The 21,756-nt window shown below is 48.8% G+C and overlaps 1 protein-coding gene across 6 annotated transcripts in view; it reads right to left on the bottom strand.

Moving 5' to 3' along the window:
* The window catches only part of CREM (cAMP responsive element modulator), a gene marked incomplete at both ends in the record, with an annotated part of 43,228 nt that overhangs the window by 13,199 nt on the left and 8,273 nt on the right, over window positions 1-21,756 (bottom strand). For 2 of the 6 annotated variants that reach the window (XM_080716931.1, XM_080716932.1), the window contains one exon: window positions 15,964-16,009. In XM_080716931.1, coding sequence (XP_080573057.1) covers window positions 15,964-16,009 — 46 coding nt within the window. Of the gene's footprint in view, window positions 1-9,560; window positions 9,750-15,963; window positions 16,107-16,873; window positions 16,972-21,756 lie in introns of those variants that run through there. The other 4 variants (XM_080716927.1, XM_080716928.1, XM_080716929.1 and 1 more) reach the window with 4 other exon arrangements.

The following is a 21,756-nucleotide window of genomic DNA, read 5'->3' as shown; positions in this document are numbered from 1 at the left end:
CTCTCACACACACACACACACACACACACACACACACACACACACATACAAGAATGAGATATTGTAGATCAAAGGAAATTAGCACTTGTGCTGGGGATTGAGCCCAGGCCTTCTACCTCTGAGCTCCACCCCCAGACCTATTTTATTTTTCATTTGGAAACAGGGTCTTGCTAAATTACAGAGGCTGCCCTTTAACCTGCAATCCTTCTGCCTCAGCCTCCCAAGTACTGGGATTGAAAGAGTGCTGCACCACCACACTTGGCTTGAAGGTTAGTTTTTAACAATCCAGAAATCCAGCTTGAATGCAATTTACTAAGACTCTGAATCTAAGTGATAAGAAATTATGCTACTAATAAAGTTCACGAATAAGAAATAACTTCTAATAAAAAAAAATCATACCTTAGCCAGGCATGGTGGCGTGCGCTTATAACCCCAGCATTTGGAGAGGCTGAGACAGGAGGATCACGGTTCGAGGACAGCTTCAGCTCATCCTTAGGGAGGCGCTTTGCAACTCAGTGAGACTCTGATTCAAAATAAAGAATGAAAAATAGGGCTGGGGGTGTAGCTTGGAGGTAGGATGCCCCTGGGTTCCACTCCTAATATCAGAAAAAAAAAATTATACCTGAGAGAATGAATAATGTAACCCTCTACAGTATACAGGACTGTGTGTGTGTGTGTGTGTGCGTGTGCATGCGTGTGTGTGTGTGTGTGTGTGTGTGTGTGTGTGTGTGTTGCTGAGAATGGAACCCAGGGGCATTCCACCTCTGAGCAACATCCCAGCCCTATTTTACTTTTTTTTTTTTTTTTTGGTGGTGGTACTGGGGTTCCTGGAAACCCTTCTACCTCCGGACTATACTCCCAGACCTACTTTTATACTTTTTTATTTGGAAACAGGGTCTCCTAAGCCTGCACGATCCTCCAGTCTCCGCCTCCCGAGCGTGGGGATCACAAGCGTGCGCCACCACACCCAGCTTTACTGATTTGATTTGGAAACAGGTCTCACAGAGTTGCTGACGCCCGTCCAACCGACTGTTCCCAGCTCAGCCTCCCAGGTCCTGGGTCCCAGGCGTGTGCCACCATGCTCGGTATGCGCTACAGTCACTCTTCATCAAACTCCCTGGTTCTGGAAGTAAATGCCGCTAACATCTTTTCCAGGACAGTCATTTATTTCAAGAGCCTGATTTTGGTCTGGATCAGAGTTTTTCAAGCTGTAAACCGTAGATCATTAGTGGCTCATAAAGTCAATTTCATGCGTAAAGGACAGTACTTCTAAGCGGGGCGTGGTGGCACATGCTTGTAATCCCAGTACTTGGGAGGCTGAGACCCGAGGACCATGGGCCCAAGGCCAGCCTCAGCTACTTAGTGAGGTCCTTCGCAACTCAGTGAGACCCTGTTTCAAAATAAAGAGTAAAAAACAGGGTTGGGGGTGTAGCTCCGAGGTAGGATGCCCCTGGGTTCCATCCCCAGTACAGCAAAAATAAAATAAAAGTATTTTTGAAAGCAAAATAGGGATGTGTGGGTATTTGTTTGAAACTTATGTAAATTGTGTGCGTGAGTGCGTGCATGCCTGCACACACACAGCCATGTCATGATAAGAAGTCTGGGTCATGATCAAAAAGTCCACAAGCCACTGACCCCAGAGTAATCCCCTGGGCTGGCCGTCCATGTGGTCCAAAGGCTCGGCCACCTTTGAACCCGTCCCTAGATCATGCGCTCTTAAAGAGAAAGAAACTCTCCAAAAGCACATTCCAGTCGAGGGGGGTCTACATTACTTGTCTACATTGTTAAGTTTATATCGGAAGAGAAATCATTTGATGAGCACTACTGGTGCAAGTGGGAGGAAAAGACTTCAAGGATGTGGCTGTCCCTCTGTAATGTCTATGTCCGCACATGTTCAATTCACAAGCAATGGGTTAAAATGTTCCTGTAAATATTTAAACATTCACCTTTAATGTACTCAGTATTTTTGTTATTTTATTGTTTTGCTATGATTCTCATGCTAAGACAACAGTGAATAGGAACTAAGGTTTATAGATTAAAAACAGAAAACAGTGAGTTTTGCAAAATAAATATATGTGCAAACACGCCTTTTGGCTCTGAGGCTCTTTTGGCTCTGAGGCTCCAGCCAGCGATCTGGGCCGCTGCGGTCCCTCTGTCCTTTCTGGCAAGTTTGTGTCCTAGCGCCGCCCCAGAGCGCTTCCTCCCGGCTCCCGCTCGGCCTCCACCAGTGCGTCAGCTCTGTCGCAAGCGCCAAAGGTCACCCGTAGCTAAGTTTCAAAATCACTTACCTGTAACTAAGGAACGCAAACCACTGCGAATAATCCATCACCGACTTAAAAGCCGGGACAGGAAGGCGGCGCCGGGGCCCCTGAGCACCCCTGCTCCTGCGACCCCTGCCCTGAGGGCGCACACAAGCCCGGGGCAAGCGGGGAGGCTGGATGAAGGCGGCTGGGGGAGAAGTGGGAGGCTGGAGCCGGCGGCAGGGCGGGGGCGCAGGGAAGGCTGGAGGCCGGCTGGGGGAGATGGGGGAGGCAGGAGGCCAGCGGGGGGAGGCAGGGAGGCAGGGAGGCTGGAGGCCGGCGTGGGAGGGGGAGATGGGGGAGGCAGGAGGCCAGCGGGGGAGGCTGGAGGTCGGCGGGGGGCGGGCGTCTAACTTCCTCGGGCGCGCCTGGGGGAGCCAGGGATGGTGGGCGACGGCGGGACGTGCGCGCAGCAGGTGGCGGAGCGGCGAGCGGCGGGCGCGCAGGGAGGGAGGGACGGACGGACGGACGGATGGACGGACAGATGGGCGGACGGACGGACGGACAGATGCACACAGGCACGGACGCCCAGCCCTCCCGCCAGCCCCGCTTACCCGAGGCTTCCCGGGTCACGGCCATGCCGGCTCCTGCGGCGGCTCCAGTGCCCAAAGCCGCCACGTGCGCCCGGGGCTGACGTCACGCTGGCGTCACGCTGCGTCACGGGGCCTCAGTGTCACCGACGTGGGCTCCGCGAGAGGGGGGAGGAAGGGAAGGAAGGAGAGAGGGACGAGGAAGGCGCCAGTCCCCGGCTGTGCCTAGGGAAGCCACTCGCTCCCTGCGTCCACCCCGCTGACCCTCACCCGCTCTGAGCCGGGCCGTCCACCCCGCTGACCCTCACCTCATCTGTCCACCCCGCTGACCCTCACCTCATCCGTCCACCCCGCTGACCCTCACCTCATCCGTCCACCCCGCTGACCCTCACCCCCTCTGAGCCGGGCCGTCCACCCCGCTGACCCTCACCCGCTCTGAGCCGGGCTATCCACCCCGCTGACCCTCACCTCATCCGTCCACCCCGCTGACCCTCACCCCCTCTGAGCCGGGACGACCACCCCGCTGACCGCGCTGCCCTGGACGCTGCGGGTAGACCCTAAAATGTGGCCGCCCAGCGCAGTAACCATCGTGCGCTCCCAGCCCTGTGAAATCCTGTGGACTCGCTGCTACTCAGCGCGCAGCGTTCGACTCGATGGAAAGCGGTATTTTGTGGACTGAATTAAGCCCCTTGGAAGACTTCCGTGGCCTCGACTTCCCGGCCGGGGACAGCACCTCCTCCCGCCGCTGCCTTCCACTTGCCCTGAGGCCTGCTGGGCTCCAGCAGGGCAGCTGGGTGAGTCCAGAGAGCCCTGGAGCGTGGAGTGCTGCCCGCCAGCCCAGCATCTCAACGCTGGTGCCCGTGGATGGCAGGCGTCCAGCCAGGTCGTCCTCCATCCTCACTATGTTTTTGTTTTATTTACTTTTTTAGGAAGCCAGGCGTTTATCAGGAATGCAGGAGCCAGGGTGCTCAGGCGCAGTCCTGCCTGGGCATGGCTGCCTAAGGAGCTGTTCCACACAGCTCAGGGGGAGCTGAGGGCGGTGCCTGGGGTTGAGGCCGGGCTTCCCATCAGGAGGCTGCCGCCCTCCTCACTTTATTTTGAAACAGGACCTCACCAAGTTGCAGAGGGTCTCCCTAACTTGCTGAGACTGGCCTCGAACACACAATCCTCCAATCTCAGCCTCCCAAGTACTGCGATTACGGGCATGTGTTGCCGCCCAGCAAGTTCTGTGATTTTAAAGTCATGAGTCACAATGTTATAAACATTTTTAAATGGCCATACGTTTTTAAACATTTGGGTAGTGTAGCTATCCAAAGGTTCCTCACGGGAACTTCATCGGAGCCCACTGTAGAGAATTTAACAGTAGCTGGGCAGACAGGGACCTGGTGGGTACTCTAGAGGAACGACCCCGCCGCAGCCCTCCCCCTCAGAAGTGAGCTGCAGGCCCTGCGCCCATTTGTGTCTGGCTGCGCCCACCTCCCTCCTGCTTCTAGACCACGCCTGGCCCTGTGCGTGAAAGGCCGTGCCACCACAGCATCCCCGCCGGGTCCAGGACAGGCAAGGGGCTGGCCTTGAGATGCTCGCGGGCACCACGTCTCTAGTAACTCTGCTGCGTCCCGGCAAAGGGGCCTCAGATTTCAAATGCAGACACTAGGACTAAGCGTGAACGACTGGGACCAGCGCAGACCCCAAGCCGACCAAGGGGCTCTCGCGAGGACGCTCTCCCACCCAGTCAACCCTAGTAGGCCGGCCCAGTGCGCTATCAGTAAACTTTTCTTAAACTTCACAAAAAGTTCGATTGGATCTTTTTTCCCCCGAGACTAGGGATTGAATCCAGGAATGCTCCATCTCCAAGATACTTCCCCAGGTCTTTTTATTTTTATTTTATTTTATTTTATTTTATTAGTGGTACTGGGGGATGGAACCCAGGGGCTTTCTACCTCCGGGCAAAACCCCAGCCCTATTTTATATTTTATTTGGAAACAGAGTCTCACTAAATTGCTAAGAGTCTCACTAAGTAGCTGATTCTGGCTTCAAACCTGTATGATCCTCCTGTCTCAGCCTTCCAAGCACTAGGATTACAAGCATGTGCCACCGTGCCCAGCTTTTTATTTTTTATTTTATTTATTTATTTATGTAGGTGGTACTGGGGTTCCTGGAAACCCTTCTACCTCCGGGCTACACTCCCAGACCTATTTTATATTTAATTTGGAAACAGGGTCTCTTAAGCCAGCGCGATCCTCCTGTCTCCGCCTCCCAAGCGCGGGGATTACAAGCGTGCGCCACCACGTCCAGCTTATTTTTTATTTTAAAAAAGCGTCTCAGCAAGTAGCTGAGACTGGCCTCGAATCTGCAATCCTTTTGTCTCAGTCTCCCAAGTACTTGGATTATAAGCATGAGCCACCACGCCTGGATCTGTTTTCTCTATTTAAATGAAAAACTACAAGCCAGGCATGGTGGCTCACACTTGTAATCCCAGTACTTGGGAGGCTGAGACAGAGGGATCGCAGGTTCAAGGCCAGCCTCAGCTACTTTAGGCCTTCTACAACTTAGTGAGACCCTGTATCAAAATAAAAAGAATAAAATAGGGCTGAGGGTGTGGCTGAGTGGTAGAATGCTCCTGGGTTCTAGTGTACCACTAGTATCATAAATAATAAGAGCCTGGAGTGGTACACACCTGTAATCCCAGTACTTGGGAGGCTGAGGCAGGAAGGGGCTGTCCAGGGAGAGCGCTTAAACCCAAGGGGCCAGGGCCTGGCTGGGGGCACCCACTCACACTTGGGAGCAAAGGTGACCCAGACAGAGGCCGAGGGGGCAAAAAGAGCTGGGGCCGGCAGTTGGGAAGCTGGGAGGTGCTGCGGGAGCCTGGATCTCAGGGTGGAGAATGGAGTGCGAGGGGGAGTGGAGAGGGAACTGCCTTCCAGTCCAGGCAGAGCACCCGAGATTGCAGAGAGAGGAGAGGGAGAGAGAGAGGGGAGAGAGAAAGAGAGAGGAAAGGATAAAAAAGAATAAAGACTGGAAAGGAAGAAACAGTTGCATAATGTCACAGGCTAATTGGCAAAGTACATGTCTGAAACCCCCGTATGGCCCAGAGTGGCGGCCCACACCTGTAACCCCAGCACTTGGGAGTCTGAGACAGGAGGATCACCAGTTTGCGGCCAGCCTCAACGTAGTGAGGCCCTCGCAACTTAGACCCTGTTTCAAAATTAAGAATAAAAAATAGGTCTGGGGGTGTAGCTGAGAGGTAGACTGCCTCTGGGTTGAATCCCCAGTACGGAAATCTAAAAACAAACCTGGTGTCATGGCACCAGTACTGTAATCCCAGTACTTAGGAGGATGAGCCGGGAGGGTAGTAAGACCGTCAGCAAACAGCAAGACTCCATTTCAAAACAAAACAAAAAAGAGCTGGACATTACGGTGCACCTTAAAGGTAGAATGCCTCTGAGGTCAGTCCCCATTACCAAAAGAAAAAGACGGGAGGATCAGAGGTCAACGCCGGCCCAGCGAGGAGGGAGCCCTCAGCAACTTGGTGAGACCCTGTTTCAAACAAAAAGTAAAAATCGGGCTGGGGTATAGCTCGGAGGTTGAATCCCCTGGGTTCCATTCCCAGTACCACTCCCCCACACATAAATGATTCAAGTTTATAAAGGTTAAACAGTAAAATGTCAACTTTTTAAAAATCAATATTTCTAGACACCAGCAACAATTAAGAAATTGTTGTACAGCAACAATTAAGAAATGTACTAGAAAAATAAAGTACAACCCAGAATAGCAACAGAAACCACAGAGCACTTAGGCACCAACTGAGAAACACCTTGACGGAGAAAATTTTTAAACTTTTCAAAGAAAATGACATTTTACTACATGAGATGTGCTGTGGTTTGGGACGGACCATTTTAACACGCTGAAGATTTCAGCTTCCCTAGATCACTCTACAAGATCACCTGCTCTCAGTATTGGTTCTACCTTATATTATTATTGTTACTTAAAAACTCAAACATAGCCGGACCTGGTGGCCTGCAAATGTAATCCCAGTGCATGGGAGACTGAGAGGCAGGAGGATCGAAGGGTTGAGGCCAGCCTCAGCAGCTTAGTGAAGCCCTCAGAAACTTACTAAGACCCTGTTTCAAAATAAAAAATAAAATAAGCCGGGTGTGGTGGTGCACGCTTGTAATCCCCGCGCTTGGGAGGCTGAGACAGGAGGATCGCACAGGTTCGAAGCCAGCCTCAGCTACTGAGTGAGGCTCTCAGCAACTTAGGGAGACACTGTTTCCAAATAAAGTATAAAATAGTTCTGGGAGTACAGCTCAGAGGTGGAAGGCCTCTGGGTTCCACCCCCAGTACCACAAAAAAAAAAGAAGAAGAAGAAGGAGGAGGAGGAGGAGGAGGAGGAGGAGGAGGAGGAGGAGGAGGAGGAGGAGGAGAAGAAGAAGAAGAAGAAGAAGAAGAAGAAGAAGAAGAAGAAGAAGAAGAAGAAGAAGAAGAAGAAGAAGAAGAAGAAGAAGAAGAAGAAGAAAAATGGGGCTGGGAGTGTAACTCAGAGGTGGAGCACCCCTGGGCTCAATCTCTAGTACCAAAACCTAAAAGAAAAGAAAAGAAAAGAAAAGAAAAGAAAAGAAAGAAAAGGGAAGAGAGCAGGCCTGTGCAGAGCAGAAGGCTCTGAGAGCAGCCCAAGACAGTCCCATGAGCCATGAGAACCTAGGAGAGTCAGGACAGCCCACAAGTCCAAGAGGCTAGGCGAGCCATTGGACGGTGCCCCGTGTCCGCAGAGAAAGCTAAAGATGGATTCCCAGCCAAAGCTACACACACAGGTGGCCCGAGGTGGGCTCTGGGTGGAGAGCTAGGGAGTTCAAAGAAGCCAATGCAGGGGGGAAAAAGTGTGACCGACGCACAAAACGTAAATGCATAGTAACCCATAGAAAAATATGAAAATACACTGTTAAACTATCAAATTTATAGATTTTTCTACGTATCAAAAATGACTCTGCTTTAAGAGTAATAATTTCGACACACAGAGCCGGGCGTGGTGGCGCACGCATGTAATCCCAAGACTTGGGAGGCTGAGACAGGAGGATCGCAGGTTCAAAGCCAGCCTCAGCTACTTAGTGAAACCCTGCTTCCAAACAAAGAATAAAAAGCAGGGCTGGGATATAGCTCATTGGTAAAATGCCCCAGGTTCAATCCACAGTACTGCTAAATAAATAAATACATAAATACATAAATAAATAAATAAATAAATAAATAAATAAATAAAAACAGTTTTGACACATAGGATTCATGAGCATGGGAAAATATAACAGACGGTTTAGTTTTGTATTTAAAAAAGATGCGCAGGCGCAGGGCGACTACTATGGGTTTTTGCTTCATAAATGTCACCACCCCCATTCTTCACAGGCTTTCATTAGAGCCCACATTAACTCCCAGAATACACAAGAGTGATCATCCGGAGATCCACCCATTCTCATCCAGGTTTTGCATATTTGTAAGACTTCCAAATGAGAATAGCTCATAGGACTTTCCTTCTAATTGGTGCTGTGAGTCCCAAGCCCAAAGACCGAGAGGAAAAGACGTTCAAACTCAGCATTTTTTTTTAATCCGCGTACCATGCGAGAAGTTTTGACAATTGTATTAAATGCAGGTAGCATGGTGATCAGAAGCACAGCTGGATGAAGTTAAAATAGTGCGTAAATCAAATGGAACTGGAATCTTGGGCAAGCCCGAAGCGCAGGGCTGCGCCCGGCGGCCCGTTTTACTGGGGTCTCCTGTCCTGAGCCGAGAACGGCAGCCCCAGCTCTCACAGACGCTGCCAACGGCTGTCTGAAGAACATGCGAGAACCCAGCGTGTGCTCCCAGACGGTCCTTTAGAAACTACGCGCCAATGTGACCGCGGAGCCGGGCGTGGTGGCGCACGCTTGTGATCCCCGCGCTTGGGAGGCTGAGACAAGAGGATCGCACAGGTTCGAGGCCAGCCTCAGCTACTGAGTGAGGCTCTCAGCAACTGAGTGAGACCCTGTTTCCAAATAAAACATAAAAATAGGTCTGGGAGTGTAGTCTGAAGGTAAAAAGCCTCTGGGTTCCATCCCCAGTACCACCAAAAAAAAAAAAAAAAAGAAAGAAATCAAAACACGGTGTGATGGTGGTCCGAAGGAGCCCCTTTCAGGGTGGCGTGCCTCGGCCCTCACGGAGGACGGGCGCAGCGAGCCCGGCTCAGAGGGTTCCCTCCTCCCCTAAAAATCTGCCCATGTTTCCCAACTCCCTTTTCCTGTCACGCTACTCAGAACTGAGCCTTTCTTTAGAGCCAGTGAGACCTGCTAAGTTGTGAAAAGTCATACAATGTATTGATTTATTTCTTTATATATTCATCTATTCGTACTAGGAATTGAAACCAGAGATGCTCTACCTTTGACCTACACACCCAGCCCTTTTTAAATGTTAAAACAGGGTCTCCTTAAGTTGCCAAGGGCCTCACCAAGTTGCTGTGGCTGACCTCGAACCTGCGATCCTCCTGTCCCAGTCCCGCATGTACTGGGACCGCAGGTGCGCACCACTGTGCCAGCCACATAATTTACTTAACTTGATTAATGTATGAAACTATGTCTTTGTCAAGGCTTTCTAGACCTCGCCACCCCTAATCTACCTTCTGGATATTTAATCAAAGTCTAACATCAGCGCTCCGGGGGTAACGTAGCATCCTCGGGTGTTCTAAAGGCATTAGATGAATAAAATTTACCTTGTACAACGACCTGGCTTCCTGGGACGAAGAACTGCTGTGTGCCGTCGGGCGACTGCGCTGCGTACTGTACGATCGTGGCGCCTGGCGGAGCAGCTCCCGGGCTGGCCATGGTTAAGGCTTGAAGTCCCTGGACTCCGTCAGAGCCGGGGTTCGAGAGCTGGATAGTTCCGCCTTGGGCTATAGCAACTTCACCGAAAAAGAAAACCAGCATTAAAAAGTGCTAGAGGTGTCAAGGCTCATTGTAAGCAGCCCCGACCCAGTCTGCTTCTCATTCTCAAGGTATCCTGGGGACGGAACCCAGGGCCTTCTACCCCAAGCTACACTCTCCCCCTTTTGGTTATTTATTTTTAGTTTCAAACAGGGTCTTGGTAAGTTGCTGAGGCTGCCTTCCTTCCTTCCTTCCTTCCTTCCTTCCTTCCTTCCTTCCTTCCTTCCTTCCTTCCTTCTGTGGTACTGGGGATGGAACTCAGGAGCATTCTACCTCCGAGCGACACCTCCAGCCCTATTTTGTGTGTGTGTGATGGTACTGGGGTTCCTGGAAACCCTTCTACCTCCAGGCTACTCTCCCAGACCTATTTTAATATATTTTTAAAATTTGGAAACAGGGTCTCTTAAACCAGCCAGGCTGGCTTCGAAACTGCACAATCCTCCTATCTCTGCCTCCCAAGCACAGGAATTACAAGTGTGTGCCACCACGCCCAGCACCCAGCCCTATTTTTTTTATTCTTTTTTGAAACAGAGTCCTACTGAGTTGCAAAGGCCTCACCAAGTAGCTGAGGCTGTCCGCAAACCACGATCCTCCTGTCTCAGCCTCCCCAATGCTGGGATTCCAAGCCTGGCCTCCGCGCCCGGCTTGTTGAGCCTGTTCCAGACTGCCAGCCTTCTCCCCCCAGCCTCCCAGGCTGAGATTACTAGCCTGGCAAATTGCCTTTGTTATTCTAAGATGACTTGAGAAGGAACATCAGCTTCACCGTGGGACGAGACTTTTTGAAAGCTCAGAAACACTTGAGGAAATCTACTATCCCGCCCGTTCTGAGCTCCCTAGAGCTCACGGGGGTCCCTCCGCGCGCATCCACCCAACTCGGTTACTTGAGAGGAAGGGCGGAGAAGCAGACAGCCAGCTTTTTGGGGCCCCCACTCTCTCTGGTGTCGCTAGTGATAGACGACATTCTTCTAGAACTTAGGCTACCGTCAATGAGATTCCCGTTAAGCAGTCACAATGTGTTTGTACCTTCATTTAGTTAATTTTTCTAATCTACCATCAAAAGAAAGTGGACTTAAAGTGATAGATCATGTATTTGGGTTATTTATTTATTTATTTATTTATTTATTTATTGGTGGTACTGGGGTTCCTGGAAACCCTTCTACCTCCGGGCTACACTCCCAGATCTATTTTTTGGAAACAGGGTCTCTTAAGCCAGCGCGGCTGGCTTCAAACCTGCACCATCCTCCTGTCTCCGCCTCCCAAGCACGGGGATTACAAGCGTGCGCCACCACGCCCGGCTGTATTTGGGTTTTAAAGCTTACAACTATAAAACAGTAAACTTTATCACTTTTACCACACATCGGGAGGCTCCTGAAATGCAAAATGTTAACTTGGAAAGGACCTTACGAGGTAACTCTATTGAAAGATTTGGACTACACTATTTACCTCTCTGCCAAGGGTCTGGAATAACTGGGAGTAACAGCAGATATGAGGTCAGCGCCGCCAGAGACCAGATCAGCCAGGAATGTTTAAAGACTAACCCTTGAGCCTCGAGTTTCAAGACAATAACAGGTCGGATGTTGTGCTTTAGGGCTGGCGGTGTGGCTCCGTGGTAGACCCCTTGCCCAGTATGCACAGGCCCTGGGTCCAGCACCACACACAGTGTTCTGTTTCTAAATTTCACTCATCCAAGCCGGGCATGGTGGCACACACTTGCAATCCCAGCATTTGGGAGGCAGAAAAAGGAGGATCGACGTTCGAGGACAACCTCAGCTACTTAGTGAAGCCCTTTGCAACTCAGTGAGACCCTGTTTCAAAATAAAGGATAAAAAATAGGGCTGGGGGTATAGCTCAGAGGTAGAATGCCCTTGGGTTCCATTCCCAGTACCACCAAAAATATTTTTTTCACTCATACAGATACATAAGTACAGTTTAAGATATCCACGAGATTATGACTATACATGTTTTAGCTTACACAGTAGAGATGAGCTGGGAATGGTGACACATGCCTGTAATCCTAGTACTTGGGAGGCTGAGACAGGAGGATCGGAGTTTTGAAATCAGCCTCGGTAATTAAGCAAGACTTAGCAACCTAATGAAACCCTGTTTCAAAGTAAAAAATTAAATAGGGCTGGGGTGTAGCTTGAAGGTCAAATGTCCCAGGGTTCCATCCCCAGTACTACTAAATAAGAAATAAATAAATAGGACTAGGGTGCAGCTCAGAATAGAATGCCCCTAGGTTCAATCCCTAGTACAAAAAATAAATAGAGTAGTATATGGGAAACCTTGAGTACACTTACTATTTTATTTCAACATTCACAGAAATGATTAGTTCTCTTTGTTTTTAAGACCAGCGAACTTGTTAAGCCAAACACAATAATAAATCAGTGATCTTCCGGAAAAGGAACAAGAACAAAGTTGGGGGTAGGATCGTCCAAGGAAAAACGGTGAGTAGTGAATGACTGCGGGCGCTGGTGGCGCTGGACCAAGCGCGGGCGAGGCCCTGGGCGCAGCCACAGCAGGGCAACGAGAGAGGCCTTGCAGACGGGGCGCTGCCGGGGAAGGCACTCGCCTACCGTGGGCAAGGCCCTCAGATGGCTCCCCAGGGCCGCCCGGTGAAAAAGAGGGATTCTGGGTCCTTAGCTGGCCAGGCCTGGAACCCTGGGAGGCTGTGTCAGGAGGATATAAGTTCACGGCCAGCCTCAGCAACTTAGACCCTCAGCAACTCGACAAGACTTTTTAAAAAATAATAAAATATAGCTGGAGATAGAGCTCAGCAGTAGAACCGCCTGGTGTTTAATCCCCAGTGCCAAATAAATAAATAAATCTAAATAATATTTTTTGTGGTGCTGGGGATAAAACCCAGGGGCATTCTACCTCCAAGCTACACCCCCAGCCCTATTTTTTATTCTTTATTTTGAAACAGGGTCTCACTAAGTTGCAAAGGGCCTAAGTAGCTGAGGCTGGCCACGAACCGCCATCCTCCTGTCTCAGCCCCTCAAATGCTGGGATTACAAGTGTGCGCTACCACACCTGGGTAAAATAAATTTTGAATAAAAACAAAAACTAAAAAGGGCTTGCGGAGGGGGTGGTCAAAAGTAGAATGTCCCTGGGCATAATCCGCAGAAGAGAGAGAGAGGGAGGGAGAATACAGAAGACATCGGGTTGGGTTCTTGCAGGTGGCGGTGAGTGGGAGGTTTTCTATTTCCTAACACTCACCTTGGTGGACTCGACACACCGTAGACAAATCCCACCCACTTCCAAGGCTGTGACAGGAGCAACCCGGAGCCAAAGAGTTAACAGCACTTCAACACTGCAAATCTATTACCACTGCAAGAAAAGTCCAAGCAACTAAAACCAAAACAAACGACCACATATGTCTTCCCATATGCAAAAGAAGATTACAGCTTGTTTTGATAGACTTGTGACTTTTCTAGGTCGTACATCTTTATAAAGGAAAACTGAGACTAAATCTAAAATCGTAACGTCCTTGACGACACGTGTATTCCAGAGCCAGGTGGCTTGCCCCCTCGCCCCTCGCCCCCTCTGCTTTCTAGCTCTTGGTTGACAGCTTATATAAATCATTCAGCCGGCCGTGGTGGTGCACGCTTGTCATCCCCGCGCTTGGGAGGCTGAGACGGGAGGAGCGCGCAGATTCGAAGCCAGCCTCAGCTACTTACTGAGGCTCTCAGCAACTTAGTGAGACCCTGTTTCCAAATAAAATAGAAAATAGGTCTGGGAGTATAGCCCGGAGGTAGAAAGCCCCTGGGTTCCACCCCCAGTACCAAAAATGAATAAATAAATAAATCCATCATTCATGATAAAGGGAAAAAACAAACCAACCCTAGTGCTTTAGTTAAAAAAAAAAAAAAAAAAACAGCCCAGGATTAGCAGCCCAGGAGAGCGCACAAAACGGAACACCAGCGCACCTGTTTAGTCGGCGCTTTGGCCTTGTAAAACCACAGACAAAATGACCTATCCAATTGCTATCATTTAAAATCAAATCATTACAAATGGTGTTGGCAAAACTGGTTAACCATGTGCAGAAAATTGGAAATTAATCCCACTTTTTCACCCTGTACAAAAGTCAACTCATGATGGATCAAAGACTTGGAAATCAAACCAGAGACCTTGAGGCTCCTTGAAGAGGGCATAGGTCCAACACTGCAACACATAGGCACAGATAAACACTTTCTCAACAAGACCCCAAAGGCACAACAAATTAAAAGGCGAATCAATATGTGGGATTGCATGAAACTGAAGAGCTTCTGTTCAGCAAAGGAAACTATCAAGAACCTCAATCAAGAGCCAACAGAATGGGAGAAGATATTTGCCACCTACACCTCCGATAGAGAACTAATATCTAGAATATATAGAGAACTCAAGAAACTCAACACTAAAAAAAAAATCATCCAATCAAAAAATGGGCAAGCAAACTAAATAGATACTTCACGAAAGAAGAAATTCAAATGGCCAATAAATGCATGAAAAAATGCTCAACATCACTGGCAGTCAGAGAGATGCAAATCAAAACTACCCTGAGATTTCACCTAACTCCAACTAGAATGGCCATCATTCAAAACACAGACAACAACAGATGCTGGCGAGGATGTGGAGAAGTGGGAACTCTAAGACATTGTTGGTGGGATTGCAAATTAGTGCAACCACTTTGGAAAACAGTATGGAGAATCCTCAGAAGAATGGGAACAAATCTACCACTTGATCCAGCGATACCACTTCTGGGTATCTACCCAAAAGATAGGAAACCAAACTACGAAACTAATGCATGTGTATCTGTGTTCATAGCTGCACAATTCACCATAGCCAAAAATGGAACCAGCCAAGATGTCCATCAACAGATGAATGGATTACAAAACTGTGGGATATGTACACAATGGAATTTTACTCAGCCATTTAAAAAAACATCAGTTTTAGGGAAATGGATGAAACTGGAGGACATTATGCTAAGTGAGATTAGTCAGTCACAAAATATAAGAAATCAGATGCTTTCTCTAATATGTGAGATTAGGGAGAAATGGGTCATAGGAGGAACTCTAGATGAAAAAGGAAATCCTATAGAGGAGCAAACAAGACAACCTAAAGGAGAAGAAAGGAGGGGGAAGAGGAAAATCTCTAAAACACACAACGTACTTAAACATATCGACCTCAACCACTAAGCTGAGCATGGGAAGGAAGGACGGGGAGGGAATGGGGTGGGAATTGGGTAGGGGTTAAATCAGTGATGTGTACATGTCTGTACACACAAGTTCTTTACCCCAATATGATGTATGAATAGAATGCACCAATAGAAAGTTTAAAAAAATAAAAAATAAAATAAGCCGGACGTGGTGGCGCACGCTTATAATCCCCAGCTTGGGAGGCGGAGACAGGAGGATCGCGCAGGTTCAAAGCCAGCTGCGCTGGCTTAAGAGACCTTGTTTACAAAAATAAAATAGGTCTGGGAGTGCAGCCCGGAGGTAGAAGGGCTTCCAGGAACCCCGGTACCACAGAAATAAATAAATAAAAATAAAATAAAATTTAAATAAATAAATAAATTGTTTTTCAATCTCTTTTAGGAAAAATGGCAGCACACACTGACACGGAAGTGCAGTTAGGGCGCAGTTTTGGAAACGCGCGCGCCTCTTCGAGACTAGTGAGCACGATGTCCTGTTGGCAGACCGCCAGGAATACAGACCTTTTTTTTTTTTTTTTTTGGTGGTGCTGGGGGTGAAACCCAGAGGCTTTCTACCTCCAGGCTATCCTCCCAGACCTATTTTGTATTTTATTTGGAAACAGGGTCTCACTAAGTTGCTGAGAGCCTCACTAAGTATCTGAGCCTGGCTTTGAACCTGTGCGATCCTCCTGTTCAGCCTCCTAAGTGCTGGGATTACAAGTGTGCGACACCACGCCCGGCTTAAGAATACAGACATTTAAATCCTCTGTGTGCATGCCTTAGAAAGACAATAAAAACAACTCCTAAAGTTTCTCTTGCAGTGCATTCACAGATATAAATAGGAAAATCCTGCCTCTTACTTTTACACCCCGTTTAGTTTTCCTACATTCAGCAATAAAAACATTTCCTTTTAAAAAGCAGGCGACCGCTGTGGCACAGCCCTCCCGCCCTTCACTCCAGCCGTGCGGCCGCGCTGGGACCCACAGGACAGCCACCTGCAGGCTCCCTCCCGCCTCACGTACTGTATTGCCCGGTGCTGGTCTGGTAGATGCTCGTGGGCACCGCCATGGTAGTGATGCTAGGGGGCGCTCCTTCTCCCTCTGACTTTTCTTCTTCAGTCTTGGGAACACCAGGCACATCAGAGGAAAGTTCATTCAGTATTTTTCTAAAATGTAATTTAGTAATAGAAGTTATTAAGATACATAAATAAGACCTAAAAGAATGTGCTGGGGAAGGGGAGATCTGGGGATGGAAGCCAGGGGCATCCTACCTCCAAGCTACCCCCGCCCCAGCTGCATTTTGCATTTTATTTGGAATCGGGGTCTCTCAATTCTGAGGCTGGCCTCAAATCTGCTATCCTCCTGCCTCTCCAGGTCCTGGAGTTACAGGTGTGTGCCACCACACCCAGCTCCTAGAAGAATTGCTAGCCGGGCGTGGTGATGCACACTTGTAATCCGAGTCTTGGGAGGCTGAGACTGGAGGATTGCAGGTTCAAGGCCAGCCTCAGCTACCTAGTGAGGCTCTCAGCAACCTAGTGAGACCCTGATTCCGAATAGGAAATAAAATTGGGCTGGGGATGCAGCTCGGAGGTAGAATGCCTCTGGGTTCAATACTCAGTACCACATGCATATGAAAAAAAGAAGAATTGCCTTTTTTTTTTTTGCGGGTCTGTGGAGGGAACCCAGGGGCATTTGACCTCCGAGCTACACCCCCTGCCCTATTTTTTATTACTTATTTTGAAACAGGGTCTCACTGAGTTGCGGAGGGCCTAAGTAGCTGAGGCTGTCTGCGAACCGTGATCCTCCGGTGTCAGCCTCCCAAATGCTGGGATGACAAGCGTGCGCCACCACGCCCGGCTAAGAATTGCTTTGACCTATAATGATTGTGCCTTTTTGAAGAAAGTAACATTCTAGTAGGAAGTAGTCAGCTCACCTGTAGGAGGGTCTTCGTGAGAGGATTTCTCTGCGTTGATGAGAATCAGTCACACCTTCTGATTCTGCAGAATCCTCTGTCTCTGCGATCGTCGCTACCTGCAACACAAGGACTTCCGAAGTGCATCCTACGGCCATGGCGGTACTCCTTCAGGACAGCGGGGTAGGGAGGGTCTTATGCGCAGCTCCCCAGCCAGGTGCTGGGGAGCAAGAGAAGGGCGCAGTTGGCTTGCTCGGGAAAGGAAAACGAACCAAACTGTCAAGTTGTAAAACACGTGTGCCTGCAGCAAGGAACGGGACAGGTTATCAACCCTACAGAAAGTCAGCGAAAAGAGGCTGCCCTCTCAGGTCCTTGCCCGACAGCATTCCTTTCGCTCTATTCTCCCTGGCTTAAAATAAACTTTCAGCTTCTGTGGGTGTGCGTGGTACTGGGGACTGAACCCAGGGCCATTCTACCTCTGAGCTACACCCCCAGCCCCACATTTATTTTTGTATGTTGAAAAAGGGTCATGCTAAGCTGCCAAGCTGGTCTCGAACCTGCAGTCCTCCTGTCTCAGCCTCCCAGATACTGAGAAGCGTGTGCCATCGTGCTCAGGTAAACTTTCATATTCTTGTGGGGGGAAACATACAAAGTGCTTACTTATGAGGCCCTCTGCAACTTAGTGAGACCCTGTTTCAAAATTAAGAATAAAAAATAGGGCTGGGGTGTAGCTCTGAGGTAGAATGGCCCTGAGTTCCATCCCCAGTACTGCAAAAAAAAAGAAAAAAGGAAGAAAGAAAGAAAGAAAGAAAGAAAGAAAGAAAGAAAGAAAGAAAGAAAGAGGGAAAGAGAAAATATATAAAGTGCTATATACATGGATAAGTTATCACTTTGAGTTTCTCACTATGCTGTATAATTACATTACATCAAAAAACATATATAGAAAGAATATTTAAGTAAACAAGAGAGTAAATGAGGCAGGTTAAAGTTAGGATTTATATATTGTAAGGAATGGGTAAGGGTTTGCTCATGGAAGTCTTGAAGATCGAAATGAGGAATTTCTCCTAAAAAGAAGTGTCTGGATTTTTAGCATAGCTTCGTATATGAAGCCAGGTAATACTACAATAACCAGATTATTACAAAAAGTTAGAAACATAATGAATCTCCACAACAACACATCTGCTGTCGATATTTTAATTCTGAGGACCTCAGTGGCTGAGCTTACAAAACTCACTGTACTTAAACACCGGGTGTGGCACCGCACACCTGTCATCCCAGCACTTGGGAGGCTGAAACAGGAGGATCGCAGGTTCGAGGACAAGCCTCTGCACATAGTAAGACTCTCATTAACCTAGCGAGACCCTGTTTCAAATTTAACAATAGGGCTGGAGGTGCAGCTCAGAGGTAGAATGCCCCTGAGTTCTATACCCAGTACCAAAACAACAACAACAAAAATTCACTTTCCCTAATACAATTACATTTGCTGTGGGCAAAATCAAAAGGTCACTCCAACATCCAGGGTATAAGCCAGAACATACGGCTCACAGCACGTGTGTGCGCACACAGCTGCCTACACACGTGACTCTGGTCACCGACACCACATGTGCAAACTTCACTAGAGAGTTGTGTATCACTACCAAACACTTATCAGTTTACACATCTGTCCTTCAACTATAGCAACCGCCGTGGGGGAGGCAGGCCAGCATTTAACCCACCTAGGAGAGTGTGGCTGGAAGCCATGCAGAGAGAGGAAGGACTTGCCCACTGTCCAACAGGGACAAATTCTAGGACAGGATCCGCCAGCACCTCTCTCTCTGCAAAGACAACTAAACCACTCATTTACCAAAACTTTAAAAAGTCTATTGAAGAGGCTGAGACAGGAGGATCGCACAGGCTCAAAGCCAGCCTCAGCTACTTAGTGAGGCTCTCAGCAACTTAGAGAGACCCTGTTTCCAAATAAAATATAAAATAGATCTGGAGTGTAGCCCGGAGGTAGAAAACCTCTGGGTTCCACCCCTAGTACCAAAAATAAATAAATAAATAAGTAAATAAGTAATAAATAAATAAATAAATAAAGTCTACTGAAAAGCTGGGCGTGGTGGGCACGCTTGTAATCCCAGTACTTCAGAGGCTGAGACAGGAAGATCATGGTTCACAGCCAGCCTCGGCTACTTAGTGAGGCCCTCGGCAACTCAGTGAGACACTGTTTCCAAATAAAGAATAAAAAATAGGGCTGAGGGTGTAGCTCAGAGGTAGAATGTCCCTGGGTTCCATCCCCAACCCCACAAATAAAAAAAAAAAATAAGTCATGTTGTGGCCCTTGTCTTTATTCCATGACAAACTATACTCAAATGTGCAGGCACACGGCACGATCCAGCAAGAGCACATCCATCTGCTCACAGAAGAAAAATTGCCCCTGGTGTGTATGCGCTTGTGTGCGCTCTCCCTCCCCCCCTCTCATATATGTGTATATATATCATATATATAATAGCCGGGCGTGGTGGGCACGCTTGTCATCCCCACGCTTGGGAGGCAGAGACAGGAGGATCGCGCAGGTTCAAAGCCAAAGCACTGGCTTAGGAGACCCTGTTTCCAAAAATAAAATAGGTCTGGGAGTGTAGCCCGGAGATAGACGGGCTTCCAGGAACCCCAGTACCACCAAAAATAAATAAATAAATAAATAAATAAATAAATAAATAAATAAATAAAATATAGTCGTGTATATAAATTAAATTACATATACTGATTATATATTATATAAGATTATATATAATTTTTTAAACAGGCCTCACTGAGTTGCTGAGGCTAGAAACCTGCCATCCCCGTCTCAGCCTTCCGAGCCCTGGGATTACAAGCGTGCGCCATCGTGCCTGGCTTGGCTCCCCTGCATTTAACACAACACTCACATGAAGATAATATGATAGTACTTTTGGCCTGGGGTGTAGTTCAGTGGTAGAGCATGTGATTAGCGTGCTTGAGGCCATGGGTTCAGTCCCAAGCACCCAGGTAAGTAAAAAAATAAAATTATTTTCTTTCTTTCTTTGGTACTGGAGCTTAAACACTGGGGTGTTCTACCTCCCAGGTATATCCCAGCCCTTTTTTTAATTTTTTTTTTATTTTTGGTGGTACTGGGGGTGGAACCCAGGGGCTTTTCTACCTCCGGGCTACACTCCCAGACCTATTTTGTATTTTATTTGGAAACAGGGTCTCGCTAAGTTGCTGAGAGCCTCACTAAGTAGCTGAGGCTGGCTTCGAACCTGTGCGATCCTCCTGTCTCAGCCTCCCTAGTGTGGGGATTACAAGCGTGCGCCACCACGCCCAGCTATCCCAGCCTTATTTTTATTTTGAAACACGATCTCACTATGTTGCTGAGGGCTTGACACAGGGTCTGCTCTGAGAGTCTCCTACATTGTTGAGGCTCCTCCAACCTGTCATCCTCCTGTCTCAGCCTCCCAAGTATTGGAATTGCAGGTGTGGCCACATGGGTCCGGCTTAGAGCATATTATTTTCTGATACACTGAATTTGATAGAAACATAAAATCTCTCTACATACTACTGTAAGTACCACTTTTGATCAGTACTAAAATCTTTATATAACTGCATTTACATCTTTTTCCAAGCATCCCAAACTATTTTTAAATTTGCCAAGCTTTGCTGAATGAACTTGAGTCTGAGCACAGGGCCTGAAGCAGACAGGAGCTGCTTCCCCAGCAGTTACTCAGCCTGCAATTAAGAGCTGATAACAAAACTCCACTCCCCTGTGGAATCCTACAGTGCACACCCCAGGGAAAATAGAAATTCCACCAAATGTCTGATGAAAAGCAGGGTCCAGGAGAAGAGCTAAAGAAGGGAAGCAAGGAGTGAATTAGTCTGCACAAAAGGAAGAGGCCCGGGGGAAGGAGGGGCGGGAAGGAAGCTCACCTGGACAGTCTGGGCCTGCGGAGACTGGATGACGGAGGGCGGCGGCTGAATCACGCCCTGGACATGGACGGTCTGGCCGCAGGGCAGCTGCAGCAGCGTCACTGCTGGGGAGCCTCTCCCAGTGCCTGACCCGGCCACAGAAACCTGCAAAATGCCCAGGGTGAGGGTCGAGGCTGGACGCGCCGCGCTGTGGGAGGATGTGGCACTGGCCTGCCCGGCTGCCGCCTTAGGCTCAGGCTCCTAGGACTGGCAGGTCAGCTGTGTGCGCGGGAGGCCACGGTGCCCAGTTGTCATTCTCTGATGGGACAGGTATTAAAGAACCCGCGCGCCTCGCTCTTGGTGCCCATGCTACGGCGGGTAGAATGTTCCGGCACCGAGTTCCAAAGCAGTTAAACCACCGCACTCCGGCCGCGCTGCACCGGGGACCTGGCCGGGCCAGACAGCAGGCCGCCCGCCTGCGCTCGCTTCCTGGGGAGAATGCAGGCGTGGCCACTGCTTTGGGGAGAAATGCAATGGTTGGGATACAAGCACTCTGGTACTACTACCTTTGACGCAAGCCGACGCCCCGCCACTATTCTGATAAAAGTCACAGTCTTTTTTCTGCCCTGTAAAACAAACACACACACACACACACGGCCCAGATCAAAGAAATCCAGGACTCCTCTAGCCCTGGTGTCTCTGATCACAGAAAGCATCTCTTGACAGGCATGCATCCAGGGAAAGGACCATCACGTGGCTTGTGCGTGTGTGTGTGTGGTACTGGGGTTTGACCCAGGGACATTCCTCCTCTGAGCTACACTCCAAGCCTGGTTTAGTTTTTATTCTGAAACAGGTTCTCCCTAAGTTGCTGAGGCTGTCCTTGAACCTGTGATCCTCGCGTCTCGGCTTCCCGAGGACCAGGATTGCAAGCATGTGCCACCGTACCCCGCTGTCACTTAGCCTTTGAGCAGAGTCTCGCCACACGGAGCTTTCCGGAGGGTTTC

Source organism: Muscardinus avellanarius (genome assembly GCF_963383645.1).
Source record: "Muscardinus avellanarius genome assembly, chromosome: 20".
NCBI lineage: Eukaryota > Metazoa > Chordata > Mammalia > Rodentia > Gliridae > Muscardinus > Muscardinus avellanarius.
This window is presented reverse-complemented; position numbering and strand designations above follow the sequence as displayed.